This window comes from Python bivittatus, unplaced genomic scaffold, assembly GCF_059951505.1.
Source record: "Python bivittatus isolate LINGU-HERP-01145 unplaced genomic scaffold, Pbiv_v1 ctg000210_np1212, whole genome shotgun sequence".
In the NCBI taxonomy this organism is placed as follows: domain Eukaryota; kingdom Metazoa; phylum Chordata; class Lepidosauria; order Squamata; family Pythonidae; genus Python; species Python bivittatus.
Genome location: NW_028277053.1, coordinates 7,258,081 through 7,283,085, shown reverse-complemented (window position 1 = coordinate 7,283,085; position 25,005 = coordinate 7,258,081). Strand labels below are relative to the sequence as shown.

Genomic DNA, 25,005 nt, shown 5'->3' with positions numbered 1-25,005 from the left:
ACTACTACCCAATATGGTCCCCTGCGCATCTTTGCATTTCTTCTTACTGAAGTTCATCTTCCTGATTTCTGCCCATTCTTCAAGTTTGTCAAGATCCTATTGAATCTTGATGTTGTCCTCTAAGATGTTTACTATTCCCCTTGACTTTGTGTCATCTGCAGGTCTAATCATCTTATTTTCTAACTCCTCATTCAAGTCATTCATAAATATGTTGAACAATACTGGGCCTAGAACAGAGCTCTGCTGTGCATCACTCAACACTTCCTCCCAACCACTGGAAGGGCCATCAACATACATTCATTGGTATGACTGCCCAAGCAATATTTAATATTATTTACTGTATCCCTCAATATTTAGAAAGCTTTGGAAACCTTGCTAATTCAGATTTAGTTCATTATGCTTGTGCTTAAAGTGACTTTCAGCTTATTTTGTTGTTGCCCCCCACTGTAAAGCCTTTCACTTGATTCATTTAACATTTCTGTACTTTTTGACAGCCAGTGTGGTGTAGTGGTTAAAGGCACTGGGCTAGAAACCAGCTGACCGTGTGTTCTAGTTCTGACCTAGGCACAAAGCCAGCTGGGTGACCTTGTGCCAGTCACTCTCCCTCACCCCTAGGAAGCAGGCAATGGCAAACCGCTTCTGAAAATCTTTCCAAGAAAACTGCAGGGACTTGTCCAGGCAGTTGCCAGGAGTCAACTCTGACTTGAAGACATAGAAAGAAAAAAAGAAGTTTTTGACATTGGATTAAAGGGCCGGTCTTTGAATATACAATTATAACAGAAGACATTAGGCTACGCTTTGCAGTTTCCAAAGAAAAGTCCGGTCTGAGCCTAAGTGACATCACAGAGGCAAAAGATTCTACCTCACAGGATGGCAGTTGGAAAGACAACTCCGAGGATCTTGTGAAAGCCCAGAGGATCTGGTCGTCATATGGGTACTATAAACTAGCACTATATGCACATCCAAATGCAGTATAATGAGGGTTGTTTTTTTGTTTTGTTTTGTTTTTTTCTGAATTAAACTCCTGCAGATTAAACGAGCTTCTGCCTTTCCTATAGATTGTGGTGCTACTACATAAGCCTTGGAGGGAAAATTTCCTGGTCAAGCTTTGAAACTGTAATAGCCAAGGAATGCAGATAGCATGAATGGGTTGTAAATTATCTGTTAATGGTCTAAACAAGTAAAGGAACATGATATAATTCTTTGCCCCTTTCATTTCACCTACACTGTCCACAGATTGGTACACCAAGTATGTACAATTTTTAACTTTTTCTCGTGAGTGGAAAATGTCTTTTATCCTAATCAGACTTGCAGGTTCTAGAGCAGTTTCCCCAGCCCTCCAGATGGGTTAGACTACAACTGCCATCATCCTTAGCCAGGATGGGAAACCTATGATGCTCTGGATGGTACTAGGCTGACATTCCGTTAGCCCTCCCCAATGCTCGTGCCTGCGTGGGATTATGTGGGTTGAAGGAGAGGAGGCTTCAGGCCATGTAGGCTTTCTTGACAACTGGACAGGACTGTAAATGAACAGTAAGCCCTCCTAGCCTCTCTTCTGTCACTCAGAGTGCCCGATATTGATTCTTCTGTCCAGATGAACATGGTGGCTTGGGAATTTTAGGAGTGCAGCAAGGTATCACATGGAAGGATCCAGTCAAGACCAGGAAGGAACCAGCCAAAATCAGGAAGGAACCAGTCAAAACCAGGAAGGTACCAGTCAACTGTACAGCAAGGTGAGGTGTGAGTGGAATTGTTGTAGCTTTCCACTAACTGCAACACTTACGGGTCTGTAGTACTGTTTGATGGGATGCATCAAAAGAAGGGGTGTGAACATATCACTATGAGTGCAGGTTTTGATAATAAGAAATCATTCCAAGTTTCTTTTAAAAAACAGAAATTCAGAGCAAGGGAGGGGTGTTATAAAATCTAACCGTTAAGTCAAACTTATTTCCTTAGGCCTTGGCAAATAGAAAGCCTTGATAGGTAGAAAAAGAGAGACAAAAACATTCATTTATACCACAAGTTGGAATGCTTTTAGATACTTTACTAGATAAAAAGTGTTCATAAAGCCAAATGAGGTCAAATGCCTTAGCAATAAAAAAAAATGTGTATCAAATTTTATATATTAAATCGTTCTGTTTGGTATATTTTCAAAATGTAAAAGTGTACATTCGTTTGCTGTGTTCAATAATAATTAAAATATACCCCATGGTTTAAAATGGAACTTCAAGCTGCTGGATCCTATCTGTGCAATCTTATACATATTTATTCTGAACTATACATATAGAATTGAAGCACAGGATTCCTTATAGCTGCTTCTATAACTAACTCTTTCTGTAACTTAAACCCATTGTTCCATATCCTGTCTCTGGAATGAGACAGAATTACTGACATTCTATGCTACATTCTTTCAACTATTTGAAGAATGCAATCCTGTCCCTTCTCACATTTACCCAGTTCTTTCCCCTCTCTTCATAGGACTTGATTTCTACTTCTGTGATAATTTCACTGACCACTGAACCTAATCTATTTTCTCCTACAAAGTGATGCCCTAAACTAAACACAGCCCTCAAGGTGGGGTCAGACCAAAACAGAATAGAGTGGAACAATTACCTTCTTTGATTTGGAAAGTACAATGAAAAATTGCATTTGTCTATTTTGTAGCCTCAACACACTGATGGTACGTATTTAGCTTATAAACAAGTACTATTCCAAGATATTATCAGAAGCCAGGAATCCCCTGTCCTGCCTCTGATTTTTATTTCCTAATTGAAGAACATTGCACTTAGCACTTAAATTTCATTCTGTTACTTCCAGTCCATTTCTTCAACCTGAAGATTGTTTTGTGCTCTATTTCTATCTTTTTGGGTATTAACTATCCCACCCGATTTCTATCCTCTGCAAAAGAACTTTCTCCATCTCATCTAAATCAATAGTAAAAATATTAAAGAGTAAGGGACTCCTCTTTCCGGCACCCTGCCTGATATCTTTGTCCAATTTGGTATGGATCTATTCATGGGCCCTCTTTGAGTAAGAGCCAGATATATATCCGTTTGATTATCTTGCCATATAAATCAGAGTAAAGTAGTTTGCTAATCAGCATAGTATAGGTCCTTTGTCAAATACTTTGATTAATTGATTATGTGCCATCAAGTCATTTTCAACTCCTAGTGACCACATAGATAGATTTTCTCTATGACCCTAACCTGGTCTTTCAGGTCTTACAACAGTGCCCTCATCACCACTGTAACTAAATCCATCCACCTTGCTGCTGGTTGTCCTCTTCTCTTTCCTTCCAACTTTCCCAGCATTAGAACCTCCTCCAGGTCTTCACTAGGTCTTTGCATAATCTGTATATTATTCTAGAGTATTCCCACAATCTACATAGAAAATTAACCAGTCAAAAATATGAGATAAGTTTAGCTTGGCAAGATTTGTTCTTGACACATCCATGCTGACTTTTGCTATTGTTTTCAGTATGTTTACAAATCAATCTCTTTATGATCTATTGTAGAAACTACTCAGGTACTGATACCAGACTAGTCAGTTTTTGTTTGATTTTCCTTTTTCCCATTTTGAAGAAAAAGGATATTTGTTCTCCTACAGTCTTCAGGCATAACCGGTTCTTCAGGATTCTCAAAGATACATCCCTGGGATGTAGTTCATCTGGTCTTGGAAATTTACTCATTCAAAGTAAAAAGGTTTTCCCTGATCACATTTCTATGAATCTGAGACTTCAGTCCTGCCCCTTCATTCTGACTTCTTGATGGCACATACAGATTTTTGTTAGAGTCGAGTAGCTCCAACTTTTCCATGTTATATGTTAGCATTTTACCTTTTGTGTTGAGGACTTGGATGCCAACACTTTTCTTCTCTTTTTAATTAGCTCTTTAATGGGTCCTGAGCTTCTGTCCCATTTCTTCATGACTTTCCTGTATGTATCCTTTTTTTGTTTTCAGCTTTTCACTTATGCTATTTGTTTAGCTATGTTGGTTTATTTTGTTTTCCTTATTTTTTCTTCTGCCTGGAATTGTTTGTTATTATATTTTTAATATCCTTTCCTTTAGGAACTCTCAGTCATCTTGAGCTCCTTTTTCCAGTAGCTTCTCCTACCCTGTGATCCTACTTGTCACTGCTCTAATTCTATTAAAATCTATTTTTTAATTCCAAGATACATGTTTGACTATGCTCAATTTTACACATTCTCTTAAAATGGAGAATACTAGCATTACAAAATCGCTTTTCTGCACTTTTTCTGCTAGTTATGCTTCCTCAACTAAATCCTCCTTTTTGACTGGTGGGAGCTGATCCTCTTGTGCCCTCTTCTAACCTCTGAAGAAGAAACCTGTCAGCAAGAGAAGCCGGGAATTTCCTGGAAGGATAGTGTTTGACAGAGTTTGTCTTCTAACAGATGTCTGGGTAATTAAATCTCCCATCCCTCCAACTTCCTGCTTTTTGTAAAATCTGCAATTTGCTTTCAGAAGGCATCATCCACATCTCTTCCTTGTTTAGGAAGACAATAATAGACACCAACAATACTATGGCTTTTATTTGTTCTTGCACTTATTTAACCCAGGTCCTCTCTGTAGCATTGCCAAATCTTAGATGCTTGGATTTCTGAGCAGGAGTGGATTTTTTTTTCCATTCAGGGTAACTTCTTGTCTCTTTCTCTTTACTTTCTCTCTTTACTATTACTTCTATTTTCTGTTAATTCTGTTCTTTTTGAACTAAGGGCATTGTTCAATTGCTGCATTCCAGTCATGGGAGTTATCTCACCAAGTCTCCATTATGCGCACTGAACCATATTTTCCCTTCTTGACTAACAGCTCGAGATTATCTTGCTTATTTACCATACTCTGAGTTTTGGTGCATAAACAATAATGAAATTTATTAGCCAATGCGCTTTCAGTGAGTAGTTTCAGCCACACTCACAGGGCTATTACTTCTTCCTCCTCCTCCTCAATATTCAACCCAGCCAATTACAAGCTCTGGACTTAGAGGAACGTTTGTTAGGGATGCCCCTTCCTCAGCAAACGCGTGCACGGTCTCCCTCTTCGCTTGCTCAGTGAGCTTGCTCCCTGGAATGTGGCATTCTTTTCTCACAGACTCTTACAATCTCTTATCCCCACCCAAGGCAACATTTTTCATGATGCAGTACCTGTCCAGGATCCCAGCTGGAAGAAAGCAACAAGCAAAGCAGGTAGCATGGAAACAACAACAGCGGACAAACTGAACCCTAGCATTGTCACTGCCTGCTTTCCCAAGTCTTCAGGTCTATTAATCTAAGAAAAAAGAAAAAATGGGCAGAAAGGTGGTTAAAATTGCAACAGTCATGTTTGTTTCTTAGATCAGTAAAGAAGAGATGGCTAGGTAATCAGGGCAGTGCAATGTTAGGTTGTGTTTAAGGTGCCCCTCAACCAGAATCCCCACAGAGTCAAAAACCTCATTCTGTCCTAATCTCTTCACTGATTTTTTTTAAGGAAAAGGTGGAGGCTAGTATAACAATATAATTTAAAAATAATTAAAGATTTTACTAGTTGGATGAAAAATTACAAGGGCCCCGCTTATGGACATATATATTATCTAAGATGGCCTTCATTTGCCCTTTTTAAAGATCATTCATTAAGGCATTATTTTTTTAAGGAAACAGATGATAAAGGCTACTCTGCAACCAAAAATGATGGACCTGGGAATTCTGAAAACATTTCTGACAGGTAGGAGTTTAAAGCACATCAAGATTATTGATTAGCATTTTAGGATATTGGTGCTGTACTTGCCAGGTCATTGTTTATGTAGCGATAGTTGTCTTTTGCAAGGAGGTTCTAAACTGTGCATACAGCTCACTGGTATGATGTTCCTTGGGGCTTATCTTTCCTTTTAAAAAGGCTCACTTTTGAAAATGTGTAAGAAAGCAGAGCCTCTTCGCTTTTTCTTTCTTTTCACAGCAAAAGAAGTATAGCCATGCTCATGCCAGTGCAATGTTCTGTATCAAGGTTGGTTCTCCTTTACATATTTCTTGGAATGACGGTGTGACCATGCAATACTGCACAGAGGAATAGTCCCAGGAGATGGTGCTGTGTGGAAGGGATACGAAGATCAGTCCTGTCGCTATGCTTCTTAACATCTATATGAAGCCATTAGAGGAAATCTTCAGGAAGTTTAAGCTGAAGAGTCATTACTATACAGATAGTCCTCACTTACCGACCACTCATTCAGCGACCGCTGAAAATATAATTTTATGGCCCATTTACAATCATTTATGACCTTCACGGCATCCTTAGTCATGTGATTGCCATTATAGTCAGTATGCACTGTGCCTGACCTGTGGTTTTTTCTTTCTTTTTCCCCTTGCAGAGCAGAGAGATTAGAGAGAGAGAATGCAAGAAAGAAAGCTGTTTGCTCTTCTACACATCAAAAGCAATGTGATGCAATGCAGTACTCTCTTGAAATCTCTTTCTCTCCAATCTCTCCTCTCTGTGAGGAGGGGGGAAGAAAAAAAGGCAAGCCATTTCTGTAGGTGATCTCTCCTTTGCCTGACCCTTCCCCCCTTCTCCCCCCCAGAGCAAGCTGTTTGCTCTTCTACACTTCAAAAGCAGTTCTGTCGGCAGCTGGAAAGGGCCAGACAAAGGAGAGATTGCTTACAGAAATGGCTTTTTTTCCTCCTGCCTCCCCCCCCCCCCGCCGCAGAGTGGAGAGAGTGGAAACAAAGGGATTTTAAGAGAATAAGCTGTTTGCCTAGCATGCCCACAGCTCCTAACCCCAGGCTGCGGTGTGATTGCATTGCTTTCGATGTGTACAAGACAGTAAGCAGGCACTGGAGCCTTCCAAAGTGTAGGGAAGCAGTTAGGAGGCAAACAAAAGCTGAAGATGTGAAACTGAGTAGTCTTGTGTCTTTCCAGCCAGAAAGCACAGTCATGGTCACGTGATGTCCGACTTGGTGATCGTTTTGCTTAGCGGCAGCCTTACCGGTCCCAATTAGGGCCGCTAAGTGAAAACTACCTGTACCTCTTATTTTCAGTTAGTTATCTCAAGAAGTCAGTGGAACTCTTGAGCCAATATCTAAAAGCTGTTTTAGGGTGGACCCTATGCTAAATGGAGAACCTCAAGTGGCCTCCATGAATAGAAGTGCTTTTGCCAGTTTGTTCCCAGCATATAAACTTATCTAATTGGTATGCACCTTGCCCCAAGCATTCATGAACCAGAGACACCCAGGCTGCAGTGTGCTGTGTTAGAGCTGTCTTTGGAAACACTCCAGAATCTTCAGCTCTACCACATTCAGTACCAACTCTACTGACTACTTCTAACCGCTATACTTACCCTTAAAGCCACAAGAAGCCAAATTACTTGCAGCAGCACCTTAATCATATTGGCTTAGTCACACCTTAAAATCAGGAATGGAAACCCAGTCTTTTTCTTCTTCCAGGCTAGTCAGAATTAGACAGAGAGCATTTCAGTAGAGACTTATCTTGAAGGAATGCTATATGTAAGTCCTCCTGACCTATCACTGCCAGGCCTATTTTTTAACCCAAGAATGAATCCAATATTAATTGAACTGAGATTTTAATATTTTATTTGTGCTTGGGGAAATTGGGGTTGAAAAGTTCTAGTGTGTTGATTTTAACAGTGGCTTTATTTTATATTTATAGTTTGTAAATATTTGATAATAGACATGCACATGCATGTATACATGCACACATACATAAACATGCATGTGACCTTCATGAGGAAGGATTTTGCCCAAAAATATAACCTAGAATTTTTTTCAGTAAAGTATTCTTAGATCAGCTTCCATGTCAGATTTGTTCATGGATCTGAATGTTAAAGAGGCTCTATTGCCATGTTCCTTCTGAGAAACCATCTGTGGTAAAGGAGAAGGGGAAACTAATGCTTGCTTGGAGGTACTTTCATTCTAGGGATTTGAATATAAGCATGTAAGTGTCTACCTATAATGCTTAAGTGAATAATGTTGTTCTAAAGCCTACAGAAAATTTGTCTTAAAACACAAAGAAGGCAGGAATCTCTAGGAACAGAAGGTTATATTAGTGATGAAGATGAAGATGTAGTCCAAAGACTGACCACGCTGCCCCAAGGTATCCGTATTAATATCTGCCTTATTTTGACCATTTGATGTCATTGAAAGATAAACTCTCTTCTGGAGTAGCCTCACTCATGTAGAAAGGATATTTTGGATTGTAACGAGTAAATAATGATAAAGCGTTCTTTAAATCAAACTTATTCCTGTGACTACGTGGTCACAGCCACGTTGTCTGTTTGGCAAGAATAAAGAAGTGATTTACCCAGCTTTACCATTGTCTCCTTCTGGAATTTAACAGTTTTGATTCATTTTTAACTTGGCAATTTGTCCTGTAGCCCTGGAATTTCTGTCAGTCTCCTGCTTGGTTTTCAGACATTAGCAAAGGTTAGTTAACTACGACCTTCTAGCTGGGATGTGCAGAGTAACTAAGAGTTAAGCATGAAAAGTTCCTTAAACAATTCTACATGGTGGTTCTTTTCCACCCTTCTTCCACACATGATCCCTCTGTGGCTATGTTCCTTAGTAGATAAGGGTCCCTACAAAGACATTCCAGGTTGTAATCTTGTAATTTTTTGTGGTGGCAGAGCATCCTAGGCAGGAGACTCCATGATTTCTTCAGCTGCTCTGAAGTAGAGGCATTCCTAGCACTCTTTCAAGACGAGGGCTTAAAGTTAGCATTGTCTCACCCATATAGTAAAATGGTATTCTACCCTTGTAATCTAATCGATGTAGATATCCATGAATGATTAAGGAATGAAATGTAATTCTTTGAAGATGTAATTACGCCTAGCTATTTCTCACTACATAAAGGATCCTCAGACATGGGTAACTGAAATATTTAGTTGTCTTTTATGTTCAGATTAATTGTTTTTTAAGGAGGGTGATATTATCATCGGGGCAACGGGTGGAATATTCTCTGTTCAGCTTTAGATAGCATTGTCCCATCCCGTGCTCCAAAACCAGGCAAAATTACATTTAGTTGTCTAATCAAATTTAATTTGTTAGTCATTTGGAGATTATTGTACTCTATGTTGTCATATGGAATCTAGGAAAAAGCAATTCCACCCCTCCTCCCTACTTTTCATTATTCTTTTTGTGGATAGAGACATAGAGATGTGTTTGGACCAATGAGGAAGATCTGAGGGATTGAAATTTGGCAGCACATATTGAAGCTTTTCCTGTTTTTGCCTGTCATTATTTTTCTAGAAGTAAAACTACACCTGTAAATTCCAGCCAACACCTATTCCCAACATTAGAACTGACAACACTTTAGAGAGAATTTTTGTACTGGTACCTTTGCTGAGATTCAAATAATAAATGTGGAGATATCTTCCCATTCTTGTTTTCAATCTTTTACTATATCAAGTAGAAAATTGTATATTCATTTGGTGAAAAAACATGGTAGAAATAAAGTTGGTCTGTTGTGGAAAACTACTGTAATTCAGCCAAAGGCCTTCACTTTCCAAAAAGAAGCAAAACACATAAAGAAGACAACTTTTTCCAATCCTAAGCAGAGTTTGGACAACATGTACCAATTTCTATGAAAGAGAGAGGGAGGGAAGCAGCCCTATGTTGCTTAACTACTAGTTTGTAATTGTGGCAGTTTCATATATTCAGAATCAACAGGGAGAATATCTAGAGTTTTTATATTGAAGAAAACAACATAATTGGTCATCCATATCTTTTAAAAAATAATTAGACTGAATTATCTTTCCTAAACATTTATATCATTGTAGGAGCTTTTAATGAGGGAAAGGGGTCTAAGGGTTTTCAGGTTTCAGTCACTCAGTGAGAACACATTCACTTACCCCTTGTTATCCCAACAGTCCTTGAAAACTTAATCCATTGGGTAATGCGTGAACTGAGAATGAAGTTCAGATGGTCTGGATAAAGCTCTAGAGATTGTCAAATCTCTCCAGCTGGAAATTGGTAATTGTTTTCTGATAATTTGAAGGACTAGCAGTTATCAATGAAGAGGAGTTGAGTCAACTGGCACTGATCAAGCCATCACAGTCAAAAGGTGGCCTACGACGTAATGCCTGTAACCTAATCCAGAAGATTCAAAGACAAATTGAAGAGCAAGAGATCCTGAAGGAGTTTTTGGTGAGTTCTCTCTAGTTTATATCCAAACTTTTGTTATTACAAGCAGAAACGGTTTCCAGGAAACATACAGGATGAGTATTTTTGGATTCCATTTGTATACAAATTCCTCCTCTCAATCCCATTGCTGTGGTTTCCTTCCCACCAGATTTTACAAAATGGAGATGTCCCTCTTTGTATGTTTAAGCCGATTTTGAACCTGGAAAGTCCACACACTTGAAAGCAAAGACTACTGAAAAAAAGAATCACAGTGTCTTTATCAGTTTCTAGTGGTCAATTCACACATCGCACAAAGAAAAAGCTATGTTTGTATTCAGAAAGGAGTATCAGCCAATCAAAGATTTCATATAGAGCTAAGCTATACTTTATTAACCACAATATATTAAATAAGCCACTGTCAACTGGCTTCATGCAGTATGCAATTCAAAATCCAAACAATCCTGATTATGTTTGGCATGATTTATAAATCCAGCCATATGGGCTAACATCATATTGTAGCAACATGCACTTTATAAGTATAATTAGATAGCAGTTTTTAAAAGTACTTTGTATTCCCCATAATAATTCTAAATTGAATTACAATATTCACTGCATTTTAACAGAGTTCATTATCATTTGCTGTAGCCACTCAATGGTTGTGCTTCTGCACAATAAATCAAGTTTTGGTGTATAGAACAAGCCAGAGGCAGTCTTGGATGTTCTAATTTTTGCTTTTGGGAATGTATTGTGTTCGTGGCATTTTGCCTATATACTTGTGGGAATTTGCCTATACTGTATGTTTGTGGGGAAAGATGTTTTTCGAGGTGGGGGGCAGGTTATATTTTGGTCTGTATATGTAAGGTTTCCTTGTAATTTTGTAAACTTTAGTTTTAGGAAGCTTATGGTCTTCACGTCCTAGACCTGAGGCTTGGAAATGAATTTAAAAATGAAATGTAAATGAAGACACTATGACCGAGGGATCACACTTTCCTGATAACTGGCTCCAGTCAAAAATGTAGTACAATAGTTGAATGTTTCATCAGTTAGAGTTTTTTCAAAGCCCTAACTTATTTTCAGAATGCAGTACAGGAATCCATTATGGATATAACTAAGTTATAAGTTACTATGGCCATAACAGTCTTCTCTGAAATGAATGCAGCTGGTTCACCACCTTCAGCTTGGCAAAAGCATTTCTTGCCACAGGCATTACCCAGGACACTTAGAACAAAAGTTACGTGCTTTTTTCCAAACTGAAAATCTGATTCTTCCAGGTGAATCCAACAAAATATACCAATCCAACACAGGTTGTATCCTTGTTACCAGATCACAAGTCTTAAAAGAGGACCCCTTTTCTCTTGCTTACATTTGTTTATTTCCATTAGTATGTGTATTGCAATAGAAAGAAGCAATACAATTCCACATGTTCAATCTGGTGAAATAGAATTACAACTTTCCAGTTGGTCTCCTTCAACATTTAGCTTAGGCATACTTGTATGAGAATATGCCCAAGCTAAAGACAACTTCTAAAAATCCTCATGCAGAAAAATATATAATAGCCTAGTATGAAAGTACAAAAAAACTTTAATTCAAAAGCTTACAGATAATGTGAAAACTGATGTTACATTTTGGAATATATGGATAGTGAGTAGGGATTTTTTAAAAAAATCCCACCAATGATTTTGCTTGAGATGAACTTGGGTAATTTATTGCAACAGTTCCATGGTGGGATGAAAAATAGACACAACTGTCAGCCCATTAGGTAAACCAGACCAGAAAATCAACTCCACAAGAAGACTCAAGCTATACTTTATTGAGATAGGCTATAGTATCAGAATCTTATATAGCAATAGAATCCTGCAAGCCTGCTTGTGCTTTACCTCCACTTCCTCTTAAACTCCGTGGCAGTGTTCCTCGACCTTGGCAACTTGAAGATGAGTGGACTTCAACTCCCAGAATTCCCTAGCCAGTGCTGGCTGGGGAATTCTGGGAGTTCAAGTCCACACGTCTTAAAGTTGCCAAGGTCAAAGAACACTGCCCCAGGGAATCAGGGAGGAGCCTGCCTTAGTTGCTCCCGAATACTGTCTTGCTTCCCAGGACTTAACGGATGTTTCAGCCCTCTTTGCTTATTTAACAGTTCTTTCCCATTTCCCTCAAGGTCATCTCCCTTATTCTCTACAACAATAAACTCTTCCCTGGAAACAATGGATAGACAGAAGTTACAGTTATTTTATAAACTTAATAAGGTGACTAAGAGTTCTGGTGGGTTTTTTTTTAATTATTTTTAAAAAGCCTGGTATTCTTCAACAGCTGTGGGCTTTTTGAAAACTTTGAAGGTTTCTTTCCTAGTGCCCAGAAAGCAAGATCACCACTTGGCCGCCCAACACAAGGCCAGGCAACACATTGCAATGGTTCAAGGAGTCCAGTGTTGGCGGGAGTGTGCTGGGCTTTATTTGATAAGCAATCCCAATTCAGGAAGATCTCTCGGCCACCTTGCAAAGTTTTTAAGGTAAATACAACCATTGCCCGCCTCTGGGTCTGGTCTGATGCTACATTAAATTCAGAATGAAAATTTGTCAGCTTGGAAATCTGTCCTCCAAAGCAGCCATGGAGAAGACCCCCTTCTACCACTCCTTTAACTAAAGTAAGCAAATGCTTCTTTAAACAAAACATGATTTTATCTTTGTTTTAGAGTTTAGAACATCTGAAGCCACTGGATGACTGCCAGGTTGCCAAAGCACCAGAAAACCGGGAAAAGAACAGATACCGAGATATTCTCCCATGTAAGAAATACCTTGTTTGTTTCTCTATACTATTTTTATCGCACTGAAATCTCATGACTCTCGAAGATTACAATATCATAGTAAAAACAACAGAACGAAAACAATATACCATCCAAATCTCAAAACAAAAAACCAAGCTAGGAGAGAAAAATAGTAAGATCAGCAAGACGTGCAGGTGGTGGTGTTCATGAAAGGCTGTTTGGAAAACAGCCTAATGGCTTCATAAAAGGGTCCAGTCTAATCTCAGTGGGCAGCCCATAGCATGGTGTTGACACCGCTGTGGAGAAGCAGCACATTCTGGCTTCGGCTTCCCTGACCCCTCAGAAATACAATATTGCAGCAACTCAGCGATAGGGTGGGCAACTTCAACCTGAGGCCAAGTTAAATGAGACACCTGGCCCATATTTAACATTTTTACTGCATGATGGTAGTTCTGTTCTAACGTTGGAAATCACCTCTGTGGCTGTCTCCCAATTTACAGTCATATGTTCAGTCTACATCAGTGTTTCCCAACCTTGACAACTTTTAAGATGTCTGGACTTCAACTCCCAGAATTCCCCAGCCAGCATCTTAAAGATGTGAAGGTTGAGAAAAACTGGTCTACATTGATATGACAACAGAATGGTAGCCACCACATACAACAGGAGACCCTAAATCAGGAGGAGCTGCCCAAAATTCCTGCCTTTCTTAATTAAGGGATTTAAGACCCGTCTGAAATTAAGTCTTTTAACTAGCTAGACTAAGTAATGTTTTCTCCTAGCTCCAGCACTGTCAAAAGAATGCACTGGCTCTTCTTCTATGCTATCCTACCAAATTAGCCTTTATATCCAGAAGATGCTGGTTCTGTTTGTGAAAGGGAGAGTTGAAGTAAATTATAACTGATTTGGGGACAGAGAAGAATTTTGTCCAAAATTCTCAATTTACTTGCCTTTGTTTGCAAGTAAAGGGGAGGGGGGGATTTTTCATCTGTTTCTTCTTTTAAAAAAAAAACTCCACGTACAAACAGACTTTGACAAGGACTGGCCTTTGCACAGCTTATGGCATAAAATAAGAAACTCCAAGGGAAGAATCAGGATTTCTGGGACTATGCATAAGGGACTTTTTTGGGTGGACCCAATGAATCTGCAGGGCTTTAGCCTTCATTATCTTCCTTATGATAAAAAATAAAAACTTGTTAATAGGGCATGTGGTATTATTACCTCTCATCATTTGGAAATTAATATTTCTGTTGACGTAGCTTAAAAGTGCAGTTGCCCTACTTGTAGCTGCAAGAAAGCTTGAAGATCCTGTTCCGGTTTTGGAGTAAGTGCATTATGGATTGCCCGTACTGGGTCTTGGGTTGGGTAAATACCCAAGATACTGAAAGAAAGAAAGTTGTGATTTCACACTTTTTTTTGTAAATGGATACCAGATTTGTCAAAACAGTGCAGTACTTCCTGAAGACTAATCCCATAATCCAGACATTATCAAAATAAGGCACAATACATAAGAATCCAGAAAGTAGAACCTCCATGAACTGGAGGGGAATATTCCAAGGAAGGAGCTCAGCTTTGATCTGTGACTGTGGCTGGCATTTTGGACCCCTTGCCCACACCCCTACATATCTACATATATGTAGCTTTGGATCATTTTCCTCAAAAAATAAATGAATAAGTATAACATTTTTTATTCATTTGTTTAATTGGGTTGTCTAGTTTTAGGATAACATTTTAGGTCATATTTATGCAGAAATATTGCAAATTCAGAAGGGTTCGCAAACATTTAAGCACCACTGAATGTCAGTAGCCAGAAGGTTTAGAATTAAATTTGTTGCTGAATTGTAGTATATTTTATAACATCTCATTTTGGTTCCTGTTATGATATTTTGCTAATCAATATTGAATGAATAAATGGAAGATGTCTTAGATATTCTATGGAAGGATGAGATAGAATCCTCTATACGTATACATGTGAATATGGCCGTATATATGTACTGTATATGTGTGAAGATATTTATGATGCAGTATTTTATTTGTTTAGAATTTTTAGAAGCTGCCTCATTTCAAGTATTCTTTCCAGGACAACTAGCAAAATAGGAAAAGCAGAAAAAAATAGTGCTATATATAAACATCTAAACAGTCATACTGTATTTCTCTGTCAATCCTTTTCGATACCTTGCAGATTGAATAGTCAATTAAAAGCCACTGGGGTCTCTGTCTGTCTGTCTTTCTTTCTTTCTTTCTTTCTTTCTTTCTTTCTTTCTTTCTTTCTTTCTTTCTTTCTTTCTTTCTTTCTTTCTTTCTTTCTTTCCCTTTCTAGATGATGCCACCCGTGTCCCCATCGGAGAGATGAAGGACTATATCAATGCCAGTTACATTCATATGCCAGTGGGCACAGAAGAGCTCTTTTACATCTCCACCCAGGGTCCTCTGCTTTCTACCACAAATGACTTCTGGCAAATGGTCTGGGAAAATCACTCCAATGTCATTGCTATGATTACAAGAGAAAAAGAACGTGGCGTATCCAAATGCCATCAATACTGGCCTGACCCTCCTCACAATTCTTTGGATTTACTTCGCTTTCGGCTGCGACTACTCAACTACCAATTCCTGGATTATTTTGTCATTAGAATAATAGAAGTGGTGAACAAACGGGTAAGGCATCCCTTACACAAGAAAAGCAATGATTGGCAATGCAACGTTTGATTTTTCAATTAATAATCCACGTTAGATTTGTTTATGTTGTGCCAGTCAGTAATAAGAAATATTTTAGGCATGAATCTTCCATTAGAAACGCATCTAATCTAACATTTTGCAAGATGTGTGCAAAGTCATTTTCTGCTTGTCAGTGTGTATAGTCTTTGCTCAATCAGGCATTGCTAATTTCCTCAGCTGCTTAAATTATACTAGCAAAAGTGCTTCCTCCTCCCCTCCCTCCCTAAATCAGTTTATTGGAATGTGCTATGATGGTGCTGTTGTAATATTCAAGATATGGGAGAGAAAGGAATAGCTTCAGAGAGACCTTTCACTGCTATCTGGTCGGTAAAAAAGAGGCAAGACATGGATGGAGAAATGAAGAAGAGGAAAAGGATAATAGAGGTGCCACCAAATTCAGATTTTGAATAAGACTTGGAATCAGAGGAGCCATTTTCCATTTTAGCAATTAGCCTAGCTGTTTGAACTTGATTCTGTCTTGAATGGGTCAGAGAGAGGAGAAGGGCTGTAGTATACCTGGACCTCAGCAAAGCTTTTGACTGTCTCATGATACTTTCATAAAATGATAAAATATGGGTGAGAGGATACCACTGTTAAATAGACTCACTCCTTAATGGCTGTACTTCAGCTTTGAGGGAAGTAATGAGTGGAGTGCCAGAGGATTCCATCCTGGGCCCTGACTGTCCAACATTTATATTAGTGACATGGGTGAGGGTGTTGAGGGGAATGTATAAAGTTGATAGATGATACAAAGCTGGGAGGGGTGGCTAATCCTCTAATCAGTAATTTAGTACTCTAATTTAATAATTTAAATCATTTTATAATTTATATTTTTTAAATTTATATTTATACAATTTATATATTTTATCAATTTAAGTTAAATCTAATTTAGTAATCTAATCAGTAATTAGAAACTCTAATCAATGTTTCTGAACCTTGGCAACTTTAAGATATGTGGACTTCAACTCCCAGAATTCCCCAGCCAGCTTTCTGGTAATTGAAGTCCATATCTCAAACTTGTGAAGGTTGAGACACAGCTCTAGAGGAAAAAGAAGATTCAAAAAGTTGTAGACATGACTGAACAATGAGCTGAAATGGGTAGGTTGGAACTGAATAGGAGAAATATAAAGTTGTGCATCTGAGTAGGAAAAATGAAAAGCACAGTTGTAGGATGGGTAAAACCTGGCTTGGCTGAGTATGTGTGAAAAAAAATCTGGATATCCTTGTTGACCGTAAATTAAAGCTGAGCTAGCTATGTTATGAAATTGGTAAAAAGGCAAATGCTGTCTTGGGGTGCATTAACCACAAAGTAGAAGGCAGATCACAGGAAGTCAACAGTCCACTTTACTCTAACCTGGTCAGATTCCTTTTGGAGTGTTATGACCACTTCTGGGCACCACAGTTCAAAAAGGAGTATTCAGAAGTGTTCTACTCTGATGAAGAGCCTGGAAACCAGACTTTGTGAGGAACAGCTAAAATATTTGGATATGTTTAGCCTATGAAAAAAGTGACTGATAGCAGTCATCAGATGGCTGAAGGGTTGTCATGCAGGAGGAAGGGTGGACTTATTCTCTGCTGTCTCAGAGGGTGAGACCAGAACAAGTGTGTTAAAATGACAAGGAAGGAGATTCAGGCTAGATAGCAAGAGGACCTTTCTGACTGTGCCAGCTCTTAAAGCAGTGGAACAGGCCGCTATGCAACCTGGTGACTTCTCCTCTGCTAGAGGTCTTCACCCAGAGGTTGAATTGTCATCTGTCAGAGGTACTGTAACGAATCCTGCACTGAGCAAGGGTTTCCTCACATGATCTGTAAGTCCCTTCCAACCCTCTGATTCTATGAATTATATTAAGAGTGCTTTATATGTCCATGTATCTTTCTGTTGCAGACAGAGGAAAGACGCATTGTGCAGCACCTCCAATTTACAAACTGGCCAGACCACAGTACTCCCAAATCATTAAACCATCTAGTCAAATTTGTTCGCTACATGAGAAAAATCCACCAGTCAGGGCCAGTCATTGCACACTGCAGTGCTGGGATTGGAAGAAGTGGAGTACTCCTTTGTGTGGATATCGTGTTGACTTACATAGAAAAGGATTTGTGTGTAAGTCCCAAAGCAAACTTGTTTGTAGTTATCCTGTTGCAAAGAGTAAGCATCAATCAAAGGTTGTACAGATCAGTAGAAATCCCATCTACCAGAATAATATCCTGAACTGTTGGATGACTGGTTGCACTGGGGAAATTTGCATAACAAAAGCAATTTTGCTTTTAATTTGCATAATACATGGCTACTTCAGGACATGGGCATCTACAAGGGGGTTAGGGGCCAGTAACTTCACTCATGTCATATTATTACACAAGTGACACAAATTATGTTTTGTAAGTCATTTACATCATGATGTCATGACAGGACTAGTGCAAACTACATAATTTGCACTATGCATTTAGTAGAAATTGCCTACAAATCATAAGAAATCAACTAAAACCCTGCATATAAAACACAGAATGGATCTAGAAAGGGAATGGGCTGAGGAAATAGAGATGAAATTAGATTGTTCTGCCATATACTAAATGTTATCCTTATGTTTCTTTCATATGACTTCAAAAAAATGTGTCAGCATTTGATGAATTGAGCTGTAGCTCACAAAAGGGTATGCCTTTAAATAAAATTTGTTTGTCTGAAAAGGGGCTACCAGATTCCTCCTGACTTTTTGGCTGCTATAGACCAGTGTTTTTCAACCTTGGCAACTTTAAGATGCTGGCTGGGGAATTCTGGGAGTTGAAGTTCACACATCTTAAAGTTGCCAAGATTGAAAGACAAACCGTGACCGTAGATTAACACAGTTCTCAGAGACTCAGAACCGTGCAGGCTGTCTCTGCATGAATGTCTCTGTTAAGTAAGTTAGCAGCAGGGCAAAAAGCAATGGCACTTTTATTGTTAAAGTCCAGAATTGGGGGGACCCCTTCATGGATCACTGCCTTGTCGTGGCGAAGGGGCTTGCGTAACTCAGTGAAGCCATGAGCTATACCGTGCAGGGCCACCCAAGACGGACAGGTCATGACAGAAAGTTCTGACAAAATGTGGTCCACTGGAGAAGGAAATGGCAACCCACTCCAGTATCCTTGCCAAGAAAACCCCATGAACAATGTTAAAAGGCTAAAAGATATGACGCCGGAAGATGAGCCCCTCAGGTCGGAAGGTGTCCAATATGCTACTGGGGAAGAGCGGAGGGCAATTCCAAGTAGCTCCAGAAAGAGTGAAGCGGCTGGGCCAAAGCCGAAAGGACATTCAGCTGTGGATGTATCTGGAAGCGAAAAGAAGGTCCGATGCTGTAAAGAACAATATTGTATAGGTACCTGGAATGTAAGATCTATGAACCAAAGCAAGCTGGATGTGGTCAAACATGAGATGACAAGACTGAACATCGACATCTTGGGAATCAGTGAATTGAAATGGACGGGAATGGGTGAATTTAATTCAGGTGACCATTATAACTACTACTGTGGCCAAGAAACCCTTAGAAGAAATGGAGTTGCACTCATAGTCAATAAGAGAGTGGGAAAGGCAGTAATGGGGTACAACCTCAAAAACAACAGAATGATCTCAGTGCGTATCCAAGGCAAACCATTCAACATCACAGTAATCCAAGTCTATGCCCCAACCACTGATGCCAAAGAAGCTAAAGTTGACCGGTTCTATGAAGACCTACAACACCTTCTAGAACTAGCACCAAAAAAAGATGTCCTTGGGGATTGGAATGCTAAAGTAGGAAGTCAAGGAGTAATCGGAATAACAGGCAAGTTTGGCCTTGGAGTACAAAATGAAGCAGGGCAAAGGCTAATAGAGTTCTGTCAAGAGAACAAGCTAGTCATAGCAAACACTCTTTTCCAACAACACAAGAGATGACTCTACACATGGACATCACCAGATGCTCAATACCAAAACCAGATTGATTACATACTTTGCACCCAAAGATGGAGAAGCTCTATACAGACAGCAAAAACAAGACCAGGAGCTGACTGTGGCTCAGATCATGAGCTTCTTACTGCAAAATTTAGGCTTAAATTGAAGAATGTAGGGAAAACCACTAGACCACTCAGGTATGACTTAGATCATATTCCTTGTGAGTACACAGTGAAGGTGATGAATAGATTTAGAGGATTAGATTTGGTAGACAGAGTGCCTGAAGAACTATGGACGGAGGTCCGTAACATTGTACAGGAGGCAGCAACTAAAAGCATCCCAAAGAAAAAGAAATGCAAAAAAGCAAAATGGCTGTCTGATGAGGCTTTACAAATAGCTGTGGAAAGAAGGAATGCGAAAAGCAAGGGTGAAAGGGAAAGATATAAGCAACTGAATGCAGATTTCCAGAGAATAGCAAGGAGAGATAAGAAGGCCTTCTTAAATGAACAATGCAAAGAAATTGAGGAAAACAATAGAATGGGGAAGACTAGAGATCTCTACAAGAAAATTGGAGATATGAAAGGAACGTTTAGTGCAAAGATGGGCATGATAAAGGACAAAAAGGCAGGGACCTAACAGAAGCAGAAGAGATTAAGAAGAGGTGGCAAGAATACACAGAAGAACTATACAAGAAAGATCTTAGTGTCCCCAATGTCCATACTGGTGTGGTCACTGACCTTGAGCCAGACATTCTAGAGAGTGAAGTCAAGTGGGCCTTAGGAAGCATTGCTAACAACAAAGCTAGTGGAGATGACAGTATTCCAGCTGAATTATTTAAAATACTAAAAGATGATGGTGTTAAAGTGCTGCACTCAATATGCCAGCAAGTTTGGAAAACGCAACAGTGGCCACGGGATTGGAAAAGGTCAGTTTATGTTCCAATTCCAAAGAAGGGCAATGCCAAAGAATGCTCAAACTATCACACAATTGCACTCATTTCACATGCTAGCAAGGTTATGCTCAAAATCCTACAAGCTAGGCTTCAGCAATACATGAACCGAGAACTACCGGATGTACAAGCTGGGTTTCGAAGAGGCAGAGGAACTAGAGATCAAATCGCCAACATTCGCTGGATCATGGAGAAAGCACGAGAGTTCCAGAAAGATATCTACTTCTGCTTCATTGACTATGCAAAAGCCTTTGATTGTGTGGATCACAACAAACTGTGGCAAATTCTTAAAGAGATGGGAGTACCAGACCACCTTACCTGTCTCCTGAGAAATCTGTATGCGGGACAAGAAGCAACAGTTAGAACCGGTCATGGAACAACCAATTGGTTCAAAATAGGGAAAGGTGTACGACAAGGCTGTATACTGTCACCCTGCTTATTTAACCTATATGCAGAGTACATCATGAGAAATGCCAGGCTGGAAGAATCACAAGCCGGAATTAAGATTGCAGGGAGAATCATCAACAACCTCAGATATGCGGACGATACCACCCTAATGGCAGAAAGTGAAGAAGAACTAAAGAGGCTCTTGATGAGGGTGAAAGAGGAGAGTGCAAAAACTGGCTTGAAACTCAACATTAAAAAAACTAAGATCATGGCATCTGGACCCATCAATTCCTGGCAAATAGAAGGGGTAGAAATGGAAGCAGTAACAGACTTCATTTATTTGGGCTCCAAGATCACCGCAGACGGAGACTGCAGCCATGAAATTAAAAGACGCTTGCTCCTTGGGAGGAAAGCTATGGCAAGCCTAGATAGCATATTAAAAAGCAGAGACGTCACCTTGCCGACAAAGATCCGCATAGTCAAAGCTATGGTTTTTCCAGTAGTAATGTATGGCTGTGAGAGCTGGACCATAAAGAAGGCTGAGCGCCGAAGAATTGATGCCTTTGAACTGTGGTGCTGGAGAAGACTCTTGAGAGTCCCCTGGACTGCTAGGAGGTCAAACCAGTCAATCTTAAAGGAAATCAACCCTGATTGCTCATTGGAAGGATCGATAATGAAGCTCAAGCTCAGGTACTTTGGTCACCTAATGCGAAGAGAGATCTCTTTGGAGAAGACCCTGATGCTGGGAAAGATTGAAGGCAAAAGGAGAAGAGGACGGCAGAGGATGAGATGGTTAGATAGCATCACTGAAGCAATGAGCATGAAACTGAGCAAACTCAGGGAGGCAGTGAAGGACAGGAAGGCCTGGTGCAATATGGTTCATGGGGTCACGAAGAGTCGGACACGACTTAACGACTAAACAACAACAACAAAGAATTGGGGGAAGAAGAGCATAACACAGCTACCCCTATCTTTACCTCATTATACCCCCACCACATTGCAGGGTTTTGATAGAAGCTTTTTATACCTAAAGGTAAAGATCCAATTTAGTTCAGCTTCATCTGAGAGACTTAGTATCTTCAGTGGCAGGGAAGGGATCCAGTAATGCTGAGGATGTATTAGAACAACAACAGAAAAGCAGGGAGGAAAATTCAAAAGTGGAGAAGCAAGAAGGAAGAAGGTGGTAGGCTTGACCTCGTCTAAAACCCAAGCTGGTTCTGAGTCAGAACAACAGAAAATGGTGCCCGCAGCATGCCTTCTCTGCCAGATCTAACATGATGGGCTGATGTAATCGGGGAGAGGCAGTCCCTCAGATAACCCGGCCATGCCATGAAGGGGTTTAAAGGTTAAAACCAGCATTTTGAATTGGACCCAGAAGCAAATTGGCACCAATTTGGCCGCACCAATTGAAGCTTCTGGATACTCTTCAAGGGCATTCCCATGTACAGTCTATTACTGTAGTCCACTTTGGAGGTGACTAGGGCATGAGTGACTGAGCAGAGCCTCCAGATCTAGGAACGGGTGCAACTGGTGCACAACATGAAGCTGTGCAAAGGCCCTCCTAGCCTTGACTGCCACCTGCTGTTCGAGCAGGAGCCATGAGTCTAGGAGGCCCCCCAGATTGTGCACCAGCTCTGTCTAGGGCAGTCCAACCCCATCCAGCACCAAAGATGGCAGTCCTAGAACCAGTGGGCCCCAAAACCCAGAGCTGCTCTGTCTTGCCAGGGCTTAGCTGAAGCCTGTTATTCCCCATCCAGACCCTCACAGCCTCCAGGCTCTGGGATAAGACCTTCACGGCATCGCTTAATTCGCCTGGGGCAGGATAGATAATTGGGTATCATCAGCATACTGATGATACCTCACCCCATGGTGACAGATGAGCTCACCTAGTGGCCTCATGTAGATGTTAAATAGGAAAGGAGAGAGCACCAAACCCTGCGGCACCCCAGGGTTAATTAAACTTTTAAATTTAGTATTTTCGATTCCATTATTAATGGTTCTATTACATAGTTATTTTTGTTTTAAGTTCAACATTTATTTATTCTTTGAATTTTTTATTTCTCTAATTTTGTTACTTTATTATTATTTTCTGCCAGCTGCCTTGCATGCCTTTTGTTGGAAGGGCCTGTGAACCATGTTGCATGGGGCAACATCTCTGTGCACCCTCAGAGCACCCTGAGAGTGGGTGGAGTCAAAAGGTTCAGCTCCTTTGGGGTGCTGAGAGCTTCAGGAGAAGAAATGTGTTCCTTAAATTTTGCTTATTTTCCCCAAGAGGGGTAAATTGCCCCCACAGTCCCCCCAAAGAGGCCAAAATCCAAGGCACCATCACCAGCCAGGCAGTTGGAAGTCTGTGAAAAATAGAAGTGTAGCCTCTCTTTGCAAAGTTTTGCCTATTCTTGTAACAGAAGATTGCTGCAAGGGTTATATCATTATACATTGCTATATAAATGTTAAGAGTTATAATTAGATGCTCCATACAACCTCCAGTCACAAATAACTTTTTTCTCATCCTGCAGTTTGACATCAAGCAGATAGTGACCCATTTGAGAAATCAGCGCTTTGGGATGATCCAAACCAGGGTAGGAATACTTATTCTTTTTTGCACAAGCAAGATCAGATTAAACATGTGCAAAACATTGTGTTATTTTGTACCTGGGAAGTATAGGCTGGCTCCCAGGTTTGTGCAAGGTTGCAAAGAGAAGCTTCAGTTCAGTGAAGCGTAGAGTGAATCACCCCATCCAAGCAGATATGGGATGCGAAGCAGGGCTGCTTCAAAGCATCACATCCAATCAGGAGGTAACAAAGGGCTGAGCAGATTCAACCTTTGGGGGTTGTTTCAGGCACTTTATAATCAGGCAACATCACTTGCATATAGGGCAAATATGGGGACGGGTTTGTGGTGTGTGAGTGGTATAACGGGTTTTCTGACTTTGACGTGAACAGCCAGCCAATGAATCAAATTGGCTTGCCCCTGAATTCAAATCTCCAGTTCAGACTGAATCAAGTATGATTCATGCATAACTTACAGGTTTCTGTCACCTTACCATATGAAGAACCTTAGCTTAACTGATTTTAAGGCTATGCCTGCCGGATGGAGGACAAAAGGAGAACATGTTCTCCTTTTGCTGGATGTCTGGTAACCCTAATTAAGGGTTTGGCTTGCTTTTAGCTTTCTGAGATATCCAACCTTCCATTTGGAGGCCCAGGGGAGATGGTGAAGCCCCCCTTCTCTCACCTTCTTGCTGTTCTTGCCACCTTTCCCCCTTAGAGGTGTGATGTTTCAAAGTGACCACTGTCTTCCTTTAGGGGTGGAGAAGATTCCCTTTGGCCTTCCTGGGGCAGGTCTGGACTTGTCTCCCAGCCCCCCATGTGCTCTTATCTATTGCTTACCTGCTTAAATGAAGATGTTCATTCCCTGTTTGGGAATCAGCTGCCAAGATGTCATAGCAAACAAAGTTAGTGACTTGAGGGAAGGCAAACTTGCCCATTTACTCCAAGAAGTTTAGGAGAATAGCTTGGGAAGATATAGAGTGGGTAACACAGATCTACAATACAGAGGAAGATGCTTGTATAGAACAAAAGCACGTATTCAGATATAGACAAGCAGCAAAGTAACATTTGACAAAGTGGACATTTTGTTTATTAGAACACAAACACTGCATTTCTTTAAGGTACTCCTTTCTCACTGTTTTGACTGTGACAGATATCAAATAACTCTACTTCAGTGTGGGTTTGCATAGACTCGCTGAAACCTGATAGATTATCTACTTCCTTTAGCTTCTGTTGAGGAACGTAATTGGCTGTTTTCTTCTTCTCACCTAGGACCAGTATATGTTTTGCTATGAAATAGCTCTTGAAGCCCTGAAGAACATTCAGAGTAAGGATTCCCAGTAAGGACAAGCCTGCAGTTACCAGTGACTTTAGATTCATCTAAATTCTTCTAATTGCAACCCAAGATGTGAAGTACTGTAAAAATTGGATTGTATTCCATTTCAGTGTCTGAAAACATGAATTCCTAAGACACCCAGCTAACATAGGAAAGTCAGCGTAGACAAAGACAGAGAGTTAGCTACATAAACAAGGCTGCTTGTGACTGTGTTCAGCGGTACTAGTATCTGTAATTTGTATTGGTGCACCAAACGCTAATACTGTAGTTTCCCTCAGATATGAATGGCAGCTGA

General features: G+C 40.1%; 1 protein-coding gene across 1 annotated transcript; it reads left to right on the top strand.

The window, feature by feature from the left end:
• The first annotated feature begins 6,740 nt into the window (after positions 1-6,740).
• Positions 6,741-24,718, top strand: PTPN20 (protein tyrosine phosphatase non-receptor type 20). The gene is made up of 8 exons (XM_088139500.1): positions 6,741-6,803; positions 7,985-8,096; positions 9,999-10,138; positions 12,804-12,894; positions 15,193-15,527; positions 17,473-17,688; positions 23,341-23,403; positions 24,647-24,718. Exons 1-8 carry the CDS (start codon positions 6,741-6,743, stop codon positions 24,716-24,718), a joined length of 1,092 nt encoding a protein of 363 aa, XP_087995626.1.
• The last annotated feature ends 287 nt before the right edge of the window (positions 24,719-25,005 follow it).

What these genes read in the sequence shown, in the direction of transcription:
- PTPN20 (XM_088139500.1), top strand. Translation starts at nt 6,741, where the DNA reads ATGCCCACAGCTCCTAACCCCAGGCTGCGGTGTGATTGCATTGCTTTC. An exon ending in CTTTCGATGTGTACAAGACA is followed by an intron (nt 6,804 to 7,984) that starts GTAAGCAGGCAC and finishes TAAAGCCTACAG; the next exon opens with AAAATTTGTCTTAAAACACA. An exon ending in TAGAAGTGGTGAACAAACGG is followed by an intron (nt 15,528 to 17,472) that starts GTAAGGCATCCC and finishes TTTCTGTTGCAG; the next exon opens with ACAGAGGAAAGACGCATTGT.